Genomic DNA, 24,553 nt, shown 5'->3' with positions numbered 1-24,553 from the left:
AACTGGAGGTTCTAGATCTAAACCCTGTCAGGAGAAAAAGTCACAATCTCTAAATATGGCACAACTAGTGATAAGGAACATTAGGAACAAACAGAGGTTCTATACAAACCATGATGCCTGCAAACTAGTATTAACAAAATGATTTTTCTGCCTTGAATAAAATTTGTCTATTTAGTATTATACATAATATAGTGACTGTAAAGAGAAATTTTCAGAATTTAGAAACAAAAAGCAAGTGTGTACGAATAAAGTGGCTGACCATGGTTTCTCAATACTGAAGATTTCACTTCTTAGCCTCTATCTGACTTTGTCATTTTTCCTACTTTTTTGTGCCGTTCTAAATAGGCCAGCTTCTTAATAAACAAACACTATTCATGATGAAAATACTGTTACATACATAGGAATAAATACTTTTTTGAAAATGTCTAGCATGCAAAATTGATTGTAAAAAGTAGGATAAACACTGAAGTAGCTCAGTTATTACCACACAAAGTGCAGAAATTTTCCTTCAGCTACCTGATCAGAAAAACAACTACATTATCTCAGGAGAAACATCATGTTTTATTCACTTGACTTAAATACTAATTTCATTAACTTTACTTTTTACTAAGAGAAAACTTCCATTTTCCTTTGAAAACCTGACTAACTAGTAACTTACTGCTCAAATGTTACACTGTATAAATAGCCATTTATTGCTTTAAAGATTTCTGCACTTTTTCATGTTTTTTACTAGTTGAACACAATTTTTACATATCAGCAAGGCTGAAACAATGTAACATCCAGTCTGTTCTTAAAAGAAAACAAAATAAGGAATTTGTACAAGTGTAAGGATCACATATTATAACAACTGCAGAAACTTGAGGAATTGATTGATGCCCAAGCCTGTGAGGGCAAGGGCACCAATGTATCCACAGAGATTCTACAGAATGATGCTATAACATGTAAATATGTGTGTTCTCACTATTCTAGCATAAAATGTGTAAAAAGCGAAGTTAAATGAGTATTATGTTGGTAATGGTTCATTTCTTGAAAGAACTAAAGTTGTTTTGATTGTATCTTATATGGCTGTTACAGGTTTCACTATGGAATGGCTCAAAAGCATAATATAACAACAGCACCGCAAGGTGGAGCAATATACGCCCAAACGTATGACCTTTGACCCCTAAGTGTGACCTTGACCTTGAAGTGAGCCATCAGAAATATGCCCTCTGCATGTCATCTCAATGTGGTGAACATTTGTCAAGTATTTTTTTTTTAAATCCTTCAAGCAGTTCAAGAGTTACAGAGCGGACACAAAAGAAAGTCATAATTTCTTTGACCCCTAAGTGTGACCTTGACCTTGAAGCGAGCCATCCAAAACATGCGGTCTGCATGTCATCTCGGTGTGGTGAACATTTGTGTCAAGTTTCTTCAAAATCATTCAAGGGGTTCAACAGTTCCAGAGCAGACATGAAATTGCTAATGGACAGACAGGCGGACACCAGCGCCATAACATAATACGTCCCTTTGGGCATATAAAAAGGTATCTTAACAGCATGTGATCTTCTATTAAGTTGAACACCTCTTGAAAACAAGAATATATCTGACAGTCACAGCAGTTTTATGCTAGAATGAAAATGTCAAGCCAAAAGTATCTTCAAGAATGTTAAAACTGTTTCTGCCTTGCTTTGAAACTTAAAACCGGTGTGAAAGTACAGTGAGCAAAATGGGGTTGTAAACTGTGAGGTAGGTTAAAGTTTGAAGTCCATCCAGTCAACATATTTTAATGAAACTTTTAAGGCCATTATCAACATGTTTTAGTGAAACAGTAACATTTTTATTAACCATTTACTTCTTTTAAAACAGTTTGAAGGCTTGAACAATCTTACCTATGTGACCCTTTCTTTGGAGATCTTACAACAAAGGAATGCATAGGTTAATATCACATCCATTATAACAAAACATATGTCATGTCTCTAAACTACAGTACATGCAACCATATCTATCTTGTTTGAACTTTCGTCACATGGACCTGCATTTTGGGGAAGACTATACTAATTACTACATGTGCATAATTAAATTAAGGGAGGTAATCAGTTTATAAAAGGAAGGGAGGTAATCTTAGATAGTTTATTCAAGGAAGGGATGTAGTATTGAAGGAAGGGATGTAGTATTTTCTAACAGGATAGTAACCATTTTTCTGAGAAACTAAACATTACCAAACCACCATATAAGACATGTTGGATAGTTGATACATTACCACAAAGCAACTGACTTAGCATAACACCAAAGTAAAAAAATCAAACTGTCACCCAATCTCTAATTTAGCATTATCACTACAAAACTATGCAAGGCCACTAATTTGTTTGCTTTTGGTACTGTAAGGCCAGGTAAGAATGATAATGTAACAGTAGTTTTCAAAACAAAGATCATTTTCAAGTACATTTCCTTTTTACCTGGCACGCTAAATCTACAGGCTTTTTTATAAAGACAGAGTTGAAAAGAACATGTTTAATTACACACATATGAAAAAGCCACCAATAGACAAAAAATTGCAAGGCTTTTTTAGGCAAAATAGTGAAGGGGCCTGTGTCTGGTCATTATATGAAATATAGCGCAACATTTGTGAAAACTGTGAAAAAATATGCGCAATTCTACAAAATTGTGAATATAAGAAGTAAAAATATAAAGGCCTTAATAAGAAACTTGCTGACAGTCATAAACTTCTTTTTTAGCGGAGAAAAACGCAAATACTGAAACACCTTTAATTCATTATCGGGGATTTGCCCTGGATTATTTACGATTTTGCCAATTGATAATTTGGGAGAATGTGTGTGTCTAAATTTCTGCTTAGTTCTTCTTAATACTGAAATCAAATAAATTCAGCAGTTGCTTTTAAGCTGTGGAAAGCCTTTATGCATAGCATTTTCCATTCTCAAAATTCTAATTTGAAACTGGAAACACATCCACAAGCGCACTTGTTTATCAATACTTCCTACACATAAATTCTGTTTCGCTTCGGTACTTTACCCAATGCACCAGCACCACTGCTAAATCACTTGATTCGATTAAAAAGTAGTCACAAATTTGTTATAGTTCAACATCACGTTTACCGGAACATAAACAACAAATTTACTGCCTTGATAATTTGTGGAAACTGCAAGAAATTGTGATATACTTTAGACTTCCACTGAAGTCATAGAAAAAAACAACAAAAGAAATCAGACACAACAATGAAAGCATAAAGATAAAAATACAGTAGTTTTACTACAAGGTTAGTTGAAATATTTCTACTTACTCGCCGGGGTCACCTGATTTTGACCTCCTAAATTAAAATGGACACTTTTATTATTGGATAGTAAATATATATATGACCCACCTTGAGAAGGGTTTTAGTAAAGCATTGCTAATTTATTGTTAAAATGATAATTTACTAAAAGTCACAACCTTGTGATCATCTGTGGTGGCATGTAAGCTATGTGGTTAAATCGCTTGTATATTACCTTGCTATCCTTCCACCTTGCACAGAGAGTATACACCTGACAAGCTTTGCAGGCATTTCAGTATTTTCATTTAATTAGCTATACAGTATACATAAAAGAAAACATACATTTACTTCCCAGAAATTTGCAATATATTACATTGTTAAGTAAAGTTCAATGCTAATTTGACATTTTACACACAGAGAAAGTACTTCTGCCATGCACAGTATGCTGCAAACATGTCTTCACATACTTCTTATTCAACATAAACAATCTAAGCAAACTGCTTGCATCTTGCGTATTTTATAATCATTTGTTAATTATAAATAATAGGGCAACATACCCATGCTCTTTATTCATTTGACAGGCGTCAATGATTTTCCTACCATCTATTTTCAGGTCATAATTATAAACAACAGTATCATTTTTATTTGGACAATTCTGAGGAAAAGACATCTAATGAGGATAATAAAACCGAAACTCAAATAATGTACACATATTTTTACAAAGTTTCATCAACCTGTTTATTTTCAGTTATTTTGCTCAAATTAAAGTGAAATGATATATTTTATGGAAGATTCATTTAACTCTACAGGTAGGAAAATTCTTGGAAACCATGCTTTGTCTGGACTGAAACAATCTACCAGAATATTTACCAAACAGATAGGATACTTACTCTCCAGCTTCCACAAGCTTTGCCTTTTCTGCCAATTTACTCTTTGACTTCTTCATTTTGAGGGGGCTTGTTGGTGATTTCATGCTGCTGTTCATCCCAGTCATCATGAAGTGAGCAAAAATCTCTGTCTGTTTCAAGAGGTACTCAAATCTGTTTCCCCTGTCGGATTCCTGGGTGTGAATCAATTATACAGTTTGTTTTAAGGTATTTCAGTAATGAGTGTAACATTATCTTATCATATAAAACAGTGCTTGACATTACTGACTGCCTGGCAGCCCAAAAATCGATTGCCGTCATGCTACAGGAAAATTGCCTGGGCTTTAGACCACTTAGCAGGGGGAAATCCCTGGCCCTTCATGAAACCCCTGAATATGTGGTAAATATACTAACTTACAAACTTGTGCTCTACAAAGTTAGGTCAAGCCCAGATAACTGCTTAAGATTAAAGGTTTCTAAATTATCATTACTTTTAAAAGTATCTAGAGCTATCACTGAGATTATTCTCCAACACAGGATATAATTATGAAGTTTTGTGCTACAAGAAGTTAGATGGAAGAGGTAATTTTGATGCGAAAATCATGATTCCCTGTGTAAAAACCAGAGATATTTATTATGAAAACTGATAGAGAAGTTTAATAATTGCAAAAATCCCTATGCATCAGCTTTCAATCTTAAGCATATTACAGCACTGGGTTTTAATTGGCATAATGTACAAGTGGGCTATCTTTAAATGGACACTTACAATCTTAGCATCATAGTCCCCTTCTTCCTCCTCGCCCTCCGCATTTTTACCTTTTGGTGGTGCCTTCAGCAACACTGATGGTCCCGGAGCCTGAAACACAGTAGAATTAGAACATGGTTCATACAGAATATCAGAGACAAAATTCAAGTACTTTTCAAGGACTTTTTACAATTTTTCAAGCACTATTTTTTTCAAAACCACGACCTAATCTTACCAACTTTTATTATGTAATGCAAAAATACAGTTGAACTTCGGTGGCTCGAACTCGGATCTTTCGAAAACCCGGGATCGCTCGAACTCTTGGCTCGATCCCGAATTTATGCCTTCTTTATTCTATATAGTTCTACCTCGGATCGCTCGAACTTCGAAAATTCAAACTCTCGAATTCATTTGGTGGTCCCCTCGGCCTGATTACAGTGATAATTACACCATTCAATCGAACAGACAATTTGTCGCTGGAATGGCTTGTGTTTACAAAGTTTTTCACATCACCTCTGCTTGACATTCGCCAAGCTTCCCCTTTAACCGGCGCATGCGTAATTTTCACACGCTTATGTAATTTGCGTCGGTATACGACAAACAAATTAAACAATGTGACCTTCGTTCACTGCAATGCTTTAATGGGGCTTCCGTTAATGCGCATAAAATTATCTAAAATAATTGAGCAATGCCTGTCTTTATTTTTTCTGCATTAAAACGGGAGATCCGATGTCAACTTTCGTACTGCTTTAGCTAAATTTTAAATCAAAGTAAATGACCCGGAAATGAGGGAATAGCTAAGTCGGTTACTGGAAAGCAATATATTTGATAATATTTGTGCTGGACTATGATTCATAAAGCAGCATGCCCACTCATTTTTAAAGTTGAGGGTACATGTACCCCCTGCTTTTGCAAAATAGGGGTACACTTCAAAATTTGGGGGTACACTACATGGCAGATCTGAAAATTTTCTATTTTTTAAACTACTGAAAATTTGTATATTACATGTTTTGTTTTTTTTGTTTGTTTTTTTTTCATACAGAACTCTCGTGGGTGGGGTATAACAGATGAGATAATTTTAGAAAATGTAAAATGTTTTTCCAAAGTTAAGATAGGAAATTCTGAATCAAAAGACCCCTCCCTATATCATACTAAATATAATAAGTTTTCAGCAAGGTTCATGTATTCCCAATTTCGTGAACGGAACACGATTCGTCCGAAATAACATACAGTCAACTGAAGACTGGTAAAATTCGTACATCAATAATAAATGCCCAAACTATTACAGATATGCAATGTGTATCAAAGTTGCAGTTAAATATCGAAAAATAAAATACTGTTAACCTTTTGCTGAGTTTATTAAAGCTAAAATGCCTTTTTGCGTTTCGTATCCATTCTTTTTTGCACACGACTCGTGTGACGTCCGACTAAAACATTTACCAAACCTCTCTAAACAGCTGACAATTACGCCGAGAATTCGGTGATGGAAACGAAATTATAACGTTCGTGGACCGGATCTGCGTTTTAGACCATACCAAACAATTGGCAAGTGCGTGATGTAATAAATAGCGATTTGGCAGCTGAACTGGAGTTCCGAATCTCTGCGTGCATGTACCCCAACAAGTGATTTTCATGCGTGCATTTGATATTTTGTGCGTGATTCACGTACTGCAGTGCGTGAATGGGCATGCTGATAAAGGTTTGCTTTTCATGTCTTTCTGTTTGATGCTGTCTTCACCAAATTCTTATAATTATATTAGTGTTTTATCTGTGTTTTTCTTTTTCGTATCTATGTCATGTTTGAAAATAAATAATAAAGCATATTTCAGCGTTCGTTTTTTATTTATCCAGGCCTCGACCTTAGCGGTGGACCGTTGGACCGACGCAACCAAAATATTGGCAGGTCCACTAACTATCAAAAGTTGGGTAGACCGACGGTCAACCAATTTTCAGTCACGGTCTGCAAGTAAAATAAAACCCTTAAAAGTGAAAAATAAGAGGAAAAAATCGTACCCATATCGGCGAATTCACAAAACGAAAGTTGATTTTGCCTTAAGTAAGGCATTCTACAGTTATAAGCATTGGCGAGTTAAAGTCAGGATAGCACGAATGGACTACTCCACCGATCGAGCGAGTGGTTTTTACGTGGTAATTTTACCAAATTGAGAAATTACATCAGGCAAAATTACCTGGGTTGACTGGAATTTACCCGCGAATCGTAAAAATATCAAAACGTCATGCTGTAAATTTTCCATTCCACAAGCACGTGCGCCCTATCGTAATATCTAATTTACATCGCGGTTACTTTTGACACAAAAAAACGCGCGTAGTGCATTCATTTTTAATATAATCGCTTTTAAATTTTCAACACCGCTTGAAAACTAATACAGTTTGAATTCTATAACAATTTTAATAAGAATATTGACAGGAATGTAGGCAAAATTCTTTAAAAACGATCAAATTTTCATATAATGTTTTGTAAAATTTCAAACAGCGCGATCTTGATTATTTATTTCTTTCTTAAAGTAAAAAAAGCGGTACATACTATGGTAAAAATTCAGACTTTTGACCAGAAAGTACAAAAACACAATTAAAAAATCTTAAATTATGAAAAAGCGGCAGCAATTTGAATACATGGAGTAAAACGATTTTTTGGCAAACAGATTTCTGTTAGCGCGGCAGAATAGGTTACGTGACCTCGTGAACGTAAATAGAAATTGTGGTTTTAAAATAAAACAGTATGATGTCTTTGCGGATTTTAATAAGTTTTAAATGATTCTTTGTACATGTATTTTTTGACACAACACTTTGTTAGATTATTCTTCTCAAACAATAATGTAAATTCCTTGAGGGCAAATAGGTCACAGAGGTAGGATATCCACTATTATCGTTCACGGTTTTTAAAACATTTGCATGTCAGTTTATTCGGGATATTGCACATTCGTTTTAAAAAATTAAAGAAAAAACTTTTTTATTGATTTCTTCTCAACAATTTAAGGAATCGAGAAAGTACGATCAGACAGTGATGTGTCACATGGCGCGAAAACATGACGTAATGCCATGACAATCTCGGGCAACTATACCGCTTTGATCTCCACTTCAGATGCCATAATATTTAAAACCGACACACTTCATTTAGCTCTTTGAGGAGGTGTTAATTGATAATGAAAATAAGGCCAATTACTTAGTTTATCAACAGAATAATTACCGACAATTGTTAATTTTTTTTTTTTTTTTTTTTTTTTTTTCCATTTTCAACACGGTCGGGTGATGATGATTATTGTGTCCATATTTGGACACTTTTCAAAATAATTATTTTCGGGATAACAGATTGCTACAGTCTTCATTTTTAATTATTTTAGAAATAAGTCCTGTTTCTTTGAGTCATATGAATTATGACGTCTGCAACATCACAATTTTTGTGATAGAATTGGAGGTCCACTAAAGTCTGAGCAGGTCTACTAGATTTTAGCAGTTGGTGGACCTGCTGGCAACTGCTGAAAAAAAGTTAAGGTCGAGGCCTGTTATCATCGTATCATACACATATTAGGTACAATACGACCATATATTACGATGTAAGGTCTGTAACACATCATGCCCTCGAATTCCCAAATTCAAAATGGCCGCCATTTGGATGGCTCGAACAACGGAAAACTCGAACTAATTTCCACGGGACCCTCAAGTTCGAGCCATCGAAGTTCGACTGTAAAACAACCATCACTTGTCACACCTTTGAAAATGACGTAATTCGATTATTAGATTGATGTGATTCACTATTTTGCTGAGGTTTATCGCTTTTCTTGTGATTTTTTAGCGCACTCCTACTAATGATACCTCAAAATTTTGTCACACGACATACAAATACACTTCATTCTGTCTGCTCTATAGGGCTTCAGCCACTGTTTATATTCATCTTTTGTCTCCCGCTTACTTGAGTAAACATGTTTATTTTTCTTACTCATTTTAATTCACTGGAAACACTCGCAAATAAAAGGTCAAATTCAAGTTGTTTTTTTCAAAATTCAAGTACTTTTCCAGGTTTTTTAGGGTTTTTGTCATTTTCAAGGAGTTTTCAAGGACTACCATCGAATTCAAGGACTTTTCAAGGCCTGTGCGAACTATGTAGAAGAATACATTTATTTTAATCAATAAAAATTTTACTGCAAATAATGTGAAAAGTGCATTTGATTCGCTTTCAAACTTCTCAGGAAAAACTCGCAAGTACCTGAAGTAGGCAGAGCTTAAATTATGCTATCGGCGTGTGTTTGTGTATTCAACACTCGTTATTACACCATGCAAATTGTCAACAGTCCTGGTCGCAGTAATATGCGAGTGCAGAAATCAAAGAAAATCGGGTGGCTTGCATTTTGCTTTGAGCGAAGTTTGAAGTTCCAAAGCGCCTATTTCGCTCAAGTCGTCCACTCGCAAGAGCCCTGACGAAATCGCGGCTAAAAGCGATCCCTGCATGTACAGTACATATGCCAGAAAATTCTTAATTTTAGAAATTTTATAACATTAATGATTTACATAAATCAATGAGGAATTGGTTCCCCTTTCAATACATGTAAGTTTTATTTGAATTTATGGCCAATTTGTGACATTATCTGCATTTTTACCTAAACCTATAGCATGTAAAGCTTCGGCATTTATGAAAATTTCCTCCACTTTTTGGTTTGAGTGGGGATATTGCCCACATGAAAAAAATATCTCAATATTTCCTAGGATCGAGTCAAATTTGTTGGACTACCGGATCCCTAGCCACTTCCTTTTAAGGCCTATGTTATTTTGAAGTTATGAATTAGGTGGGTGGGGTACATGATATTATTTCTGAGGAATTCAAAGTTACTGTAAAACAAATTTTATTCCAATGTGACAATACATTTAAACCATGCAGTGCTGAGCTCTTACTTTAAAAGACTAAAGGTTAAGTGGAAAAAGTTATCAGTATGTTTGGGTCACAATTTTTGGTGTAAGTATTCTATATCATCAAGCATAAATGCGAAAAAGTATAACATACATAGTAAAGCTGAACTATCCGTGTAAATGAGCTGAGAGCTATTTTTCCATTTCCATTTTATTACTTTTATAAAACAAGAGGGCCAAGATGGCCCTAGGTCGCTCACCTGAGAAACACACCATAACACAGTGTAAACATGTTTGACCTAGTGATTTCATGGAAAAAAATATTCTGACGAATTATCATTAAAATTGGAGCAGATAATCTTGAGTATAAATAAGTATTTCTTCGATTTGACCTAGTGACCTAGTTTTTGACCCAAGATGACCCATATTCGAACTTGACCTTGACTTTACCAAGGCTATCATTCTGACCAAATTTCATGAAGATCAATTGAAAAATACAGCCTCTATCGCACACACAAGGTTTTTCCTTGATTTGACCTAGTTTTTAAACCCAGATGACCCATATTCAAACTTGACCTAGATTTCATCAAGGCAATCATTCTGATCAAATTTCATGAAGATTAATTGAAAAATACAGTCTCTATCGCATACACAAGGTTTTTCTTTGATTTGACCTAGTGACCTAGATTTTTACCCCAGATGACCTATTTTCAAACTCGGCCTAGATTTCATCAAGGTAATCAGTCTGACCAAAATTCATGAAGATTAAATGAACTAGAAATGTGTCCATGGGACACAGATGCTCCCACTACATGACATTAGTCAGGGGCCAGAACTCCTACAATACTGCATGAATCCAGATGCGAAACCCCAGGTGACCAACTACACATGCTGATCAACATTCCTGTAAACTTTGGTGATTCTAGGTCAAATACTTTTGGGGCTATGCGCGACACAACATTAAAATGACCAATTTTTTACTAAGTCAGGGGCCATAACTGCTACATGACTGGATGAATCCGGACGCGAAACCCCAGGTGCACAACTACACATGCTGACCAACATGCCTGTAAAGTTTTGTGACTCTAGGTCATATACTTTTGGAGCTAGGCACGACACAACATTAAAATGACCAATTTTTACAAAGTCAGGGGCCATAACTTCTACATGACTGCATGAATCCAAACATGAAACCCCAGGTGCACAACTACGCATGCTGACCAACATTCCTGTAAACTTTGGTGATTCTAGGTCAAATACTTTTGGAGCTATGCGCGACACAACATTAAAATAACCAATTTTTTACTAAGTCAGGGGCCATAACTCCTACATGTCTGGATGAATCCGGACGCGAAACCCCAGGTGCACAACTACACATGCTGACCAACATGCCTGTAAAGTTTTGTGACTCTAGGTCATATACTTTTGGAGCTAGGCACGACACAACATTAAAATGACCAATTTTTACAAAGTCAGAGGCCATAACTTCTACATGACTGAATGAATCCGGACGCGAAACCCCAGGTGCATAACTACACATGCTGACCAACATTCCTGTAAAGTTTTGTGACTCTATGTCAAATACTTTCAGAGGTACGCGCGACACAACATTTTCGGAAGGACGGACGGACAAGAGCAAATCTATATGCTCCCCCCCCAAAGTGGGGGCATAAAACACATTCTTGCATACCAGACGGGGGTTTCCGGTATTTTTACCGGTGCTGGAAAAATCCATCTTACACCCCGGGGTGTAAGATGACTCTCGTGCTTTAAATGACGTATTACGAACTACATATATGTAGAAGATCTATGTAGTTATTTATATTTTATTTCGAAAAACGGAATAAAAATTCTATACCTTGACAGTTCCTCTTTGTTCTTGATAGTATATTTCTCGATTCAAAACACGTTATTTTATCAAAAATTCATAACGTTACGCTGAAACTGATAAAACAAAACCGGAACTAAACATTGTTATTTGTCTTTGAAACGTCATGACGTCTTTCCTGTTTATGGACGTTGTTTCCCGCGCTTTGTTTAAATACGCTGCTATAAGAAATAGTTCTAAAAAGAAAGCTGTTCGACTGATTTTATTTTTATTATTATATCTTGATATCGGTATGCAAGAAAAAGATTCTGTCACTGGTTATAGGTGCAGATGGGAATATCCGGCTCTCGGGTAACTGTTTAGGCGGTAACTCGGTAGGAACCTCGTTACCGCCTAAACAGTTACCCTCGAGCAGGCCTCGACCTTAACTTTTTTTCAGCAGTTGCCAGCAGGTCCACCAACTGCTAAAATCTAGTAGACCTGCTCAGACTTTAGTGGACCTCCAATTCTATCACAAAAATTGTGATGTTGCAGACGTCATAATTCATATGACTCAAAGAAACAGGACTTATTTCTAAAATAATTAAAAATGAAGACTGTAGCAATCTGTTATCCCGAAAATAATTATTTTGAAAAGTGTCCCAAAATATGGACACAATAATCATCATCCACCCGACCCGTGTTGAAAATGGAAAAAAAAAAAAAAAAAAAAAAAAAATTAACAATTGTCGGTAATTATTCTGTTGATAAACTAAGTAATTGGCCTTATTTTCATTATCAATTAACACCTCCTCAAAGAGCTAAATGAAGTGTGTCGGTTTAAATATTATGGCATCTGAAGTGGAGATCAAAGCGGTATAGTTGCCCGAGATTGTCATGGCATTACGTCATGTTTTCGCGCCATGTGACACATCACTGTCTGATCGTACTTTCTCGATTCCTTAAATTGTTGAGAAGAAATCAATAAAAAAGTTTTTTCTTTAATTTTTTAAAACGAATGTGCAATATCCCGAATAAACTGACATGCAAATGTGTTAAACCGTGAACGATAATAGTGGATATCCTACCTCTGTGACCTATTTGCCCTCAAGGAATTTACATTATTGTTTGAGAAGAATATCTAACAAAGTGTTGTGTCAAAAAATACATGTACAAAGAATCATTTAAAACTTATTAAAATCCGCAAAGACATCATACTGCTTTATTTTAAAACCACAATTTCTATTTACGTTCACGAGGTCACGTAACCTATTCTGCCGCGCTAACAGAAATCTGTTTGCCAAAAATCGTTTTACTCCATGTATTCAAATTGCTGCCGCTTTTTCATAATTTAAGATTTTTTAATTGTGTTTTTTGTACTTTCTGGTCAAAAGTCTGAATTTTATTACCATAGTATGTACCGCTTATTTACTTTAAGAAAGAAATAAATAATCAAGATCGCGCTGTTTGAAATTTTACAAAACATTATATGAAAATTTGATCGTTTTTAAAGAATTTTGCCTACATTCCTGTCAATATCTTATTAAAATTGTTATAGAATTCAAACTGTATTAGTTTTCAAGCGGTGTTGAAAATTTGAAGCGATTATATTAAACAAGAGGACCATGATGGTCCTGAATCGCTCACCTCTTCCCACATGACCCAGTTTTGAGTATGACGTCGTTTTTTTCTATTATTTGACATAGTGACCTAGTTTTTGAGCTCATGTGACCCAGTTTTGAACCTGACCTAGATATTATCAAGATAAAAATTCTGACCAACTTTCATGAAAATCCATTGAAAATGGTCTCTAGAGAGGTCACAAGGTTTTTCTATTATTTGACCTATTGACCTAGTTTTCGAAGTTACGTCACCCTGTTTTGAACTTTACCTAAATATCATCAAGGTGAACATTCTCACTAATTTTCATGAAGATCTCATGAAAAATATGGCCTCTAGAGAGGACACAAGGTTTTTCTATTTTTATACCTACTGGCCTAGTTTTTGACCACACGTGACCCAGTTTCGAAACTGACCTAGATATCATCAAGGTGAACATTCAGATCAAATTTCATGAAGATCCATTGAAAAATATGGCCTCTAGAGAGGTCAAAAGATTTTAATAATTTTAGACCTACTGACCTAGTTTTTGACCGCAGTTGACCCAGTTTCGAACTTGACCTAGACATCATCAAGACTAACATTAAGACCAACTTTCATACAGATCCCATGAAAAGTATGGCCTCAAGAGAGGTCACAAGGTTTTTTTATTATTTGACCTACTGACCTAGTTTTTTATGGCACATGACCCAGTTTCAAACTTGACCTAGATATCATCAAGGTGAACATTCTGACCAATTTTTATGGAGATCCATTCATAAGTATGGCCTCTAGAGAGGTCACAAGGTTTTTCTATTTTTAGACCTACTGACCTAGTTTTTGACCGCACATGACCCTGTTTCGAACTTGACCTAGATATCATCAAGATGAACATTCAGACCAATTTTCATACAGATCCCATGAAAAATATGGCCTTTAGAGAGGTCACAAGGTTTTTCTATTATTTGACCTACTGACCTAGTTTTTGAAGGCACGTGACCCACTTTTGAATTTGACCTAGATATCATCAAGATGAACATTCAGACCAACTTTCATACAGATCCCATGAAAAATATGGCCTCTAGAGTGGTCACAAGGTTTTTTTATTATCTGACCTACTGACCTAGTTTTTGAAGGCACGTGACCCACTTTCGAACCTGACCTAGATATCATCAAGGTGAACATTCTGACCAATTTTCATGAAGATCTCATGAAATATATGGCCTCTAGAGAGGTCACAAGGTTTTTCTATTTTTAGACCTACTGACCTAGTTTTTGACCACACGTGACCCAGTTTCGAACTTGACCTAGATATCATCAAGATGAATGTTCAGACCAACTTTCATACAGATCCCATGAAAAATATGGCCTTTAGAGAGGTCACAAGGTTTTTCTATTATTTGACCTACTGACCTAGTTTCTGAAGGCATGTGACCCACTTTCGAACTTGACCTAGATATCATCAAGGTGAACGTTCTGACCAATTTTCATGAAGATCTTATGAAATATATGGCCTCTAGAGAGGTCACAAGGTTTTTCTATTTTTAGACCTACTGACCTAGTTTTTGACGGCACGTGACCCAGTTTCAAACTTGACCTAGATATCATCAAGGTGAACATTCAGATCAACTTTCATGAAGATCTTGTGAAATATATGGCCTCTAGAGAGGTCACAAGGTTTTTCTATTTTCAGACCTACTGACCTAGTTTTTGATGGCACGTGACCCAGTTTCGAACTTGACCTAGATATCATCAAGATGAACATTCTGACCAACTTTCATAAAGATCCGATGAAAAATGTGACCTCTAGAGTGGTCACAAGCAAAAGTTTACGGACGGACGGACGGACGGACTGACGGACGGACGACGGACGACGGACACCGCGCGATCACAAAAGCTCACCTTGTCACTTTGTGACAGGTGAGCTAAAAATGAATGCACTACGCGCGTTTTTTTGTGTCAAAAGTAACCGCGATGTAAATTAGATATTACGATAGGGCGCACGTGCTTGTGGAATGGAAAATTACCAGCATGACGTTTTGATATTTTTACGATTCGCGGGTAAATTCCAGTCAACCCAGGTAATTTTGCCTGATGTAATTTCTCAATTTGGTAAAATTACCACGTAAAAACCACTCGCTCGATCGGTGGAGTAGTCCATTCGTGCTATCCTGACTTTAACTCGCCAATGCTTATAACTGTAGAATGCCTTACTTAAGGCAAAATCAACTTTCGTTTTGTGAATTCGCCGATATGGGTACGACTTTTTCCTCTTATTTTTCACTTTTAAGGGTTTTATTTTACTTGCAGACCGTGACTGAAAATTGGTTGACCGTCGGTCTACCCAACTTTTGATAGTTAGTGGACCTGCCAATATTTTGGTTGCGTCGGTCCAACGGTCCACCGCTAAGGTCGAGGCCTGTCGAGGCCGGAAATTCCCATCTGCACCTATAACCAGTGAAAGAATCTTATATTATTATTAATCAGGTGTCGGTAAAACTTGTCATTTTTGTGCACATATTTAGTTTTTGTGATGTTTCTTTATACGGTAGAGAATACACGTTCAGTGATTTTTTTTGCGTATTTTTACTGCCGAATATTGGCACTTTCCCTTCGCCAAAATAGGCCATTTTCCCCCCAAAAATCGTCAATTTTCCCCCTAAAACAAGAGGGCCAAGATGGCCTTAGGTCGCTGACCTGAGAAACACACCATAATTTGACCTAGTGATTTCATGGAAAAAAATATTCTGACCAATTATCATTAAAATTGAAGCAAAAATCTTGAGTATAAATAAGTATTTTCTTTGATTTGACCCAGTGACCTACTTTTTGACCCATATTCTAATTTGACCTAGATTTCATCAAGGCAATCATTCTGACTTAATTTTAGGAAGATCAATCGGAAAATACAGCCTCTATTGCATACACAATGTTTTTCTTTGATTTGACCTAGTGACCTAATTTTTGACCCCAGATGACCCATATTCAAACTTGACCTAGATTTCGTCAAGGCAATCATTCTGACAAAATTTCATGAAGATCAATTGAAAAATACAGCTTCTATAGTGACCTACTTTTTGACCCCAGATGACCCATTTTCAAATTCAGGCTAGATTTCATTAAGGTTATTATTTTGACTTAATTTCAGGAAGATCAATTGAAAAATACAGCATCTATCGCGTACACAAGCTTTTTCTTTGATTTGACCTAGTTTTCAACCCTAGATGACCCGTTTTCGCACTTGGCCTAGATTTCATCAAGATAATCATTCTGACCAAAATTCATGAAGATTAATTGAACAAGAGGGCCAAGATGGCCCTAGGTCGCTCACCTGAGAAACACACCAAACACACCATAACAGTGTATCATTCTGACCAAATTTCAAGAAGATCAATTGAAAAATACAGCCTCTATCGCATACAGAAGGTTTTTCTTTGATTTGACCTAGTGATCCCAATGACCCATTGTGTCTGCTATGGCCATTCACTAAGTTATAGGTTATTTACTGCACCCACTGACTATTACAAGTTTTCTTATTTTCCGAGAACAGTGTACCATTGGAACCAACTTAACCCCAGTGTTGCCCACCTCCCTACCCTAGAGCAGTTCAGTGCTGCAGTTTGCAGCCTTGAACATGTCTCGCCCTAGTTATCCTGCAAACTCTAGTTTTAATCTTTTTATATCACCAAAGTTATTTTTAGTTTCTTCGACTCTAAAAAAGTTTTTATTAGCAACCCCAGACCATTTTTAAGAAGTATTTCCATGTTAAAGTTATATATTGGAAATGAAAGAGCTTGAAAATAGCTTCACAAAACAGTTTAAATTTTGAAAATATCTTAACTATATCAAAAGTTATGAAAAATTAAAGTTCGCCAACTTCGGTCATTTTTTAGAATATTTCCTTCTATAAAATAGGCATTCGGAGACACGCCGCGACGGAACTCTTTTTGGTGCTTTTTTCACTTAAGTAAGTGTAACTTTCTTATTTTCTTCCCCCAATGACAGGCTGGGGCCTCTTCCCCCAGTCGTAAAAAAAACCACTGAAGTCGTCCACATTTTTTACGCCTTTAACTTCCTTCTTGTGCAAGAGTGATTTTTTTGTCCATTGACTTTATTTATTTTGGATGATACCGAAGAAATATTTGCATTACAGAAATCATAGTTAATCTGTCCAAGAACTTGCACAAATTCATTTAGTGACCACTTTCTATTCTTGGTAAAATTAAATAATTCAAGCACTAGACCATTTGTGACTTTGTCAGTTTTTGGCATTGTTTTTTCTAAAACTTGACAGTTAGTTATGCCAACAACGTTTGTGAACCTGAAAATATACAAAAAATTTAAGTGCTTTAAAAAAAAATGCTCGATCTGCAACGTTTATATACCGTTTCGTCCCCCGTACGAAACGTCTCGACTTTACCGCTGTTTTTTGTATCGCTTTCTTACCCAAGGTTTTTCTTTAAAAATCGCATAGAAAATGCTTGTAACATAAGAACAGCGGATTAAATTGTTCCCTTTAATATGAACTGATATAAAACAAAAAGATTTGCTTGCTTTTGGGGGTCAGATTCTAGCGATAAACGACAGAAATTCTGTCAGAACGTGTTCGTTTGGCCGCCATCGGCGCCGAGACAGCTTCCCAAATTAAACATTAAATTTTGAAAACAATTATGGAAAATATATCAATCTTTTCAAATATCTGAGAAAAGTAATTACTTACCAACAATTTTCAATCAGAGTTATATCTAAAGCAGTCAAGTTTAACGACATATCGGCGAATTTTCAGATACACTGATCGATCATAACAAGATAAAAATGGCGATGCCTTTTGCCCTAGTTTGCAGAGGTCAAATGCGCGGAAGGCGTGGATTTAAATATAAATGCAACCGCTTAAATGATGATTCCGAGTAATAAATTTGGTATCAAAAAAAAGTTTAGACTTTGCACTTTTAAATGATACTAGCAATAATTAAAAAAAATTAGGAATTAAGATGAAAAATGACCTGAACATGGACTATTAATATTTACTAGGCGTTGTGAGGTCGTATGCAAATTTTGTTTACATCTTGTGAAACGTCAATTTATTGGCTAATCAAAAATCACCATCTTATTAATATTCACGAAAAATACATCCAGCGCATTTGCAAAATAAGCACATTAGTGTCAAAACAGATGGTCCTTTTTATGCAATATTCGCATGGTCATAACAAGAGCTGTCTGATGACAGCGCGCTCGACTATTCGAAGCTTTGATTGAAGAATGGGGTCAAAATATTTCCATGGATATTCAGACAAAAGAAATAAATAGATTAGACAAACAATGTTCCTGTATTACTTTGATTTGGATAAGTCTTGCACTTAATGGCAATATATGAGCCAATTTCAAAGTCCAAAAAGGGCCATAATTCAGTCAAAATAGTTATGTATTCTTGCCTACAGATGGAAATCATAATGATAAACAAGTGTTCAAAGTTTAAAAGCCAAATGTCAAATAGTTTTGACAAAACATGGACTTGTATGAAAACAGAACCAATTTCAAAGTCCAAAAAGGGCCATAATTCAGCCAAAATAGACGACAGAGTTATGTTCTCTTTCCTACTGATAGAGACTATTATACTAAACAAGTGATAAAAGTTTCAAAGCCATATGTCAAACACTTTACAAAAAACATGAACTGGTACGAAAAACTTAACCAAGATTTCTAAGTCAAAAGGGGCCATAATTCAGCCAAAATCCTTGATGGAGTTATGTACTCTTGCCTATAACTGGACATGGTGATGGTAAACAGGTGTTGAAAGTTTCAAAGCTTTATCTCAAAAGACTTTGTCAAAATATGAACTGGTACGAAATATTAACCCAGATTTCTAAGTCAAAAAGCAGTGATTTTTTTCAGTTTTGGGGGAAGGGGGTCGGTGCCCTTTGGAGGGGGAAAAATTCGACGTAAAACTAAGAAAAGGGGAATTTCATTTGTGTTGAAATAAACTACAGTTTCAAGTTTATTGATAAATTCAGGGCCCATAAGAGCATCTGACATGACATATAACACAATGTAGCATATCAATACCAGATAACCAAATAAATTTTTCAAATGTGGAGGATAAGACATCCATTAGACTACCAAAATTTACAACAGACATTAGGTCCCTTCTTAAACAAATTGGTGAGTGGCTGTTTTTTTATTTCTGTCAAAGTCTGACATTTGCAGTCACTGTTACATTTGACCTGTCACAATAAAAACAAACTGTAAAAAACAATGTATGCATTGGACTAGTCCCTTCCCAAAGCATAAAATCAAACCCTGACTGACTAGAAGATGGAAAACTCAACACTACCCGGCCAAACAAATAGAATGCAAATCATTTACAGACTAACATTCAACAGCGTTGTTGTGCAGAATAATAAAGCGCTTCGATGATTCTGATTTATCAAGGGAAGTTACTCCAACCGGTGTCGATGTAAACAAAACGCGAGATACCGCGGTGAACTGTTTTCTATATGAAAATAAATAAAATAAACTAGTGAATTATGATTTAATTGATTGGATTTTTTTTTTTCAGAGGGGAATTTTAGGCATCGGAAAGGGGAAAAAAATATACTATTTTGAGGGGGGAATGGGGCCGAATTTCGCCGAATATTTTGGTGAAAAAAAACGCTGAAAAGGGCCATAATTCTGCCAAAATCCTTGATGGAGTTATGTGCTCTTGCCTATAACTGGACATGGTGATGGTAAACAAGTGTTGAAAGTTTCAAAGCTTTATCTCAGAAGACTTTGTCTAAATATTAACTGGTACGAAAAACTTAACCAAGATTTCTAAGTCGAAAGGGGCCATAATTCAGCCAAAATCCCTGATGGAGTTATGTACTCTTGCCTATAACTGGCCATGGTGATGGTAAACAAGTGTTGAAAGTTTCAAAGCTTTATCTTAAAAGACTATGTCAAAATATAAACTGGTACGAAAAACTTAACCATGATTTCTAAGTCAAAAGGGGCCATAATTCAGCCAAATCCTTGATGGAGTTATGTGCTCTTGCCTATAACTGGCCATGATGATGGTAAACAAGTGTTGAAAGTTTCAAAGCTTTATCTCAAAAGACTTTGTCAAAATGTGGACTGGTACGAAAAACTTAACAAAGGTGTGACGCCGACGCCGTGGTGAGTAGGATAGCTCTACTTAGGCCATGATTAAAAATTTGTTTGTTTGCAGTGCTCCGACCGACCCATCAAAATCGTCCCGACCCAAAAAATTTTTTAGGCAGTTTAGGGGGCATTTTTTTTAAAATATGTTTTTATCCTTTCTGATGCAAAATGCATTTTCAGCAAACGTTTTCCTTTTCGTATTTTGATATACAGCAGGTCATTCAACGTTTACTGTACTATTCATGATATTGCCGTCTTCGCACGTGTTTCGGAAGTCACAAGTTCCGATCCGAGTCGCTCAGACATCTTTACTTAAGTCTTTCTCACATGATTTTACGGTGACCTATGTATATTTGATAAACAATTTTCCAATAACAAATGTTTCGGTGGTATATGACCTGTGTGTGTCGGTTCGCCGTAAATCCCAACTCATTCTTTTAATAAACAATGTCGTTTGACACAATGCCACGGACCTGACCAATGAGTCAGTCAACATGACCACGGACTAAAAAATTATTCTGATTTTCTGTTGATTAGTTTCAACATTTAAAAGTTTATAAATTAAACAGACATCTGAATTTTTGATCATGCACCAGAATAATCCGCAACTTGAATGATAACTATTCACATTTTTATGTATTAATTGAGACCTTGTTCGAACACGTAATAAAGCCACATACCTCGATTTTTTTTGTAAATCCTAATTTTCCTTTCCTTGCAAACATGATTTAACTTTCAAATCCCAGTTTTATCCGACACATTTGGTGACAAAATTGCATAAACATCTTGACAAATACACTGGCACTTGTCGGCTAAGTTCAAAGGAAAGATGGGAATCGGCATTTGGCCTTTGATGTAAGATGAAAGGAAGCAGTTTGACAGCTGAATGTTGTGGTGGGTGTGATGTAATTTGACCTAATTCTACAAGTACAATTTGTGTATTACCTAATGCACTTTGATTAAAAGGACTGAGATGATTTATGGATTTGCAATTTAAGTGCTGTGAACTTCGTTTCTTGTAAGTTGTTCCTTACTTAAATTAAAGGAACTAAATCATAATTTGACATACTTCAGCTTGTGTTTAAAAGTGAAGCCTTTCAATTCTAAAGCCTTAATTTTCACTAAAATGGAGACTAAAAATTAAGCAAGAGAAGCTCCACAGCTGGTCACAATCACCCTCTTCTACACAGACCTGTATTCAAAGGGTTGGGGTGGAGGGGTTGGGAGGCCTATATGCTGCTCCCCTGCCCCAAGTTGCCCGAGAAGTTACCTTTATTTAACAAAGTTGAACATGTATCAGAACCCACCATTTCAAACTTGTATTTAAAAAATATTCTGGAATTCGATCTATACCTACCGCCAAATTTTGGACTGGAATATGGATTTCATATGCAACAACACTTCCTGTGTCCAGATAAATAATATGTGCATGCAAAATTTAGACAAAAATGCAACAGTTGCCATCATTTCATTCCTAACAAAGATGAAACACAGGTCATCATTTCATTCCTATCAAAAGATGTAACAGATGCCACTATTATTTTCATTCCTACCGAAAGATGTAAACAGAGTGCATCATTTCATTTCTATCATCAAAAAGGGTAAAAAAAGGCCACTATTTCATTAAAAGAGGTTGCATAGGCCGCCCTTTCATTACTGTCAAAAGAAGTAATAGAGGCCACTATTTCATTCCCGTCAAACACTGTAACTGAGGCCGCTATTTCATTCCTGTCAAGAGATGTAACAGAGGCCACAATTTCATTAATATATTTTCATCATTTCCAGGGGATGGCAGCAAACATTCTTCTTTGCCTACCTTCCACACCCCCCATCTCGCCAAAAACAGGTTGGACAGCTTAGGCCAGCAGTGAGGTCATTATAAACCTTCTGTCTCTTTCTGTATCCAAATTGATGACATTTGAGTACTCAAAACTTAGACCAAAATGCAACAAATGCCATTATTTCATACACTAAGGGTCTGACAGCATCTGCATGAAGTCAGAACAACTGTCCTGTAAAAGGTTTTAAGGAATGAGGGTTCGGAGTGTCCAGATCGTTCGTTGCATTCTTGGTCTATATCCAAAGTACTGTCATTCAGTTTCAATTTTGATTAATTATAAAATGAAAGATCTGGTTTAATAAATGTCTACATGCAAGTTTGTGCTCTGTGAAATTCCTTGTAGAATTTGTCTGCCATGTATGTTCTTACTCTCTGAAATTCATGAATATGTTTCAATGTCTGCTGAGAAAATTTGTATACACTGACTTTACAAAAAAAAAAAAAAAAAAAAAAATCCCTACCTACCTACCCACTCCTAAAAATCTGGGTCGGAGCACTGCAAACAAACAATTTTTTAATTATGGCCTTATTCTTCGAATAGTCGAGCTAAAAATCAGCAGTTAATCTGTTTATTGACAGACATCCTGCTGCTTGCTTTTATACCACATAAAAGAAATTTATATGAGATGAAAGAGAATTTTATTAGCTTTTGAAAGGTGTTTATTGTTTTCAGATTGGATGGTAAATAATGATTTAGCAGCATTTTTTATACAAGTGGTATTAGTAATTATTGGATTTCCAGCGATTTCCTGATAAGCCACTTAGACTATTGTGGTTGCTATTTTTATCACTATATTCTTTCTCATTTTGATTTTGACGCGCAAAACGTCTACGTTCCCGCAAGGGTTTTGATGTCAACGGCAGATAGATCATTCTCATCCATCAGATGTTCGTCAAAATCCCGAGACGAACCTCTTGATTTATTTCTGTCGTTTATTTGGTGAGCATGCGCACTCGTAATTACTACTGGGAGAAGTTTCAGCCAATCAATGTTCGCCACTATTTGGCACGCCAAATTGAAATTTCAAACAATATGTAAGCAAGGTAGTTGCTAACGACGGATACAGGCGATATTCCATGATTGCGATTAATAAGAATTTATCTGTTATTCTATGTTAAGAAATTTACCTGAAGAAATAATTATATTCCTCGTAAGTCGGCATCGATATGAAAGGACACGGTCACGCTTTTCACAGACGTTTTTGTTTGTTCGCTACATTTTGTCGCGAAACGATGCTGATTGGCTGATACGTTTTACCTGTAATGTAACCAAACCACAAATATCGGCGAAATGTGCCAGAGGTTCATCCGGGGAACCACGGTAGACCTCTGGTATGCGAGAATGCAGATAGATGGGCTTTAAATGATGCACGAGAAACGAAAACTGCGGAACAAAAACAAAGAAATGAAAGAGAAGCAATTTTTTGTCAATAATAAAGATCAGTTCATTAAAATATCTTACAGATTCTTCCATTTGCTCATCACTTGTGCTATCTGACTCAGAATCAGACATGTTTTATAAATGACAATAGGATACACAACCCAGAAAAAAAAACAATAAATTTTGCCGGCTTTTTGGCGCAGGTTGAAATCTCGCAACTTCTCGTTGGAGCTCTCGGAGAAGAATAAAACCCGTCCAGCTATTGACTAGATACCGGAAAGGGCCCTTTCTGTGGTACAGATAACTCGCCAATAGCGGGTCACTATCTAAACTTTTAGCATATAGTGAAGAATGTTAAGACTTTCATGATATCTAAACTTACTAACACTTAAAACTGTTGCTCGCATTCATATCAATGTTTTATTTATTTGAATCATTCTTTTATGTCTCAAGTTATGACGAAATATTTATATATCTGTCTGATTCACCAATAGGGGGTCACCTAATTTATCATTATATTTTTTTATCCATTTAAAATTTGTCTTTTTCTGACAAAACATTACTGCGGTATAAGAAATAAACATTTCAAGACAGAATATAATGAGAGACAGTATGTTTACATTTCAAACAGGAGATATTAAGTCAAAGAATATAGCACTAGTTTTTACAGTTGTGTTTCTATGCATAATTAGCACCACCTATATCTAAAACTAAAATCAAAATATTGATTCACGGAACCTTATTCATTTATCTAGATTTGCCAGTTCAAACCAGTACAACATCAAATTAACCTTTGATTTGTATTTTTAAGCAAAATAAACAACCTTTTGATTATCCCTGAAATGGGTGATTCTCTATTGGCTGAATGACCGCCTCTATTTGATGGCACTATTTTTCATCTGAGTCAATCTAAAATTCATAATCATATTATTCCTATGAAAGTGTGTGTTTCACTCTTCAAAATGGTACCAAATTTGTGTGGTTTTATCTAAGAAATTTTGAGGTATTTACGGTATGCTAAAAAATATTCTACTTTGAAGAATTCAGGAGTGCTAAAATCCAAGTCAG

At 35.8% G+C, this 24,553-nt stretch overlaps 1 protein-coding gene across 3 annotated transcripts in view; it reads right to left on the bottom strand.

Moving 5' to 3' along the window:
* The window catches only part of LOC123556775 (SWI/SNF-related matrix-associated actin-dependent regulator of chromatin subfamily A member 5-like), a 48,444-nt gene extending 24,730 nt beyond the window's left edge, over positions 1 to 23,714 (bottom strand). The window contains exons 1-4 of one of the 3 annotated variants that reach the window (XM_053542957.1): positions 23,567 to 23,714; positions 4,880 to 4,969; positions 4,138 to 4,307; positions 3,278 to 3,304 (exon numbers count right to left, since the gene is read on the bottom strand). In XM_053542957.1, the coding sequence (XP_053398932.1) occupies positions 3,278 to 3,304; positions 4,138 to 4,307; positions 4,880 to 4,969; positions 23,567 to 23,617 (338 nt within the window). In that variant the 5' untranslated portion in view covers positions 23,618 to 23,714. Of the gene's footprint in view, positions 1 to 1,868; positions 1,893 to 3,277; positions 3,305 to 4,137; positions 4,308 to 4,879; positions 4,970 to 23,566 lie in introns of all 3 variants that reach the window. The other 2 variants (XM_053542958.1, XM_045347747.2) reach the window with 2 other exon arrangements.
* Between the last annotated feature and the right edge of the window lie 839 nt (positions 23,715 to 24,553).

The sequence above is a fragment of the Mercenaria mercenaria genome, chromosome 5, assembly GCF_021730395.1.
Source record: "Mercenaria mercenaria strain notata chromosome 5, MADL_Memer_1, whole genome shotgun sequence".
Lineage (NCBI taxonomy): Eukaryota > Metazoa > Mollusca > Bivalvia > Venerida > Veneridae > Mercenaria > Mercenaria mercenaria.
Note: the sequence above shows the minus strand (reverse complement) of the source record. Positions and strands in the feature narration are given on the sequence as shown.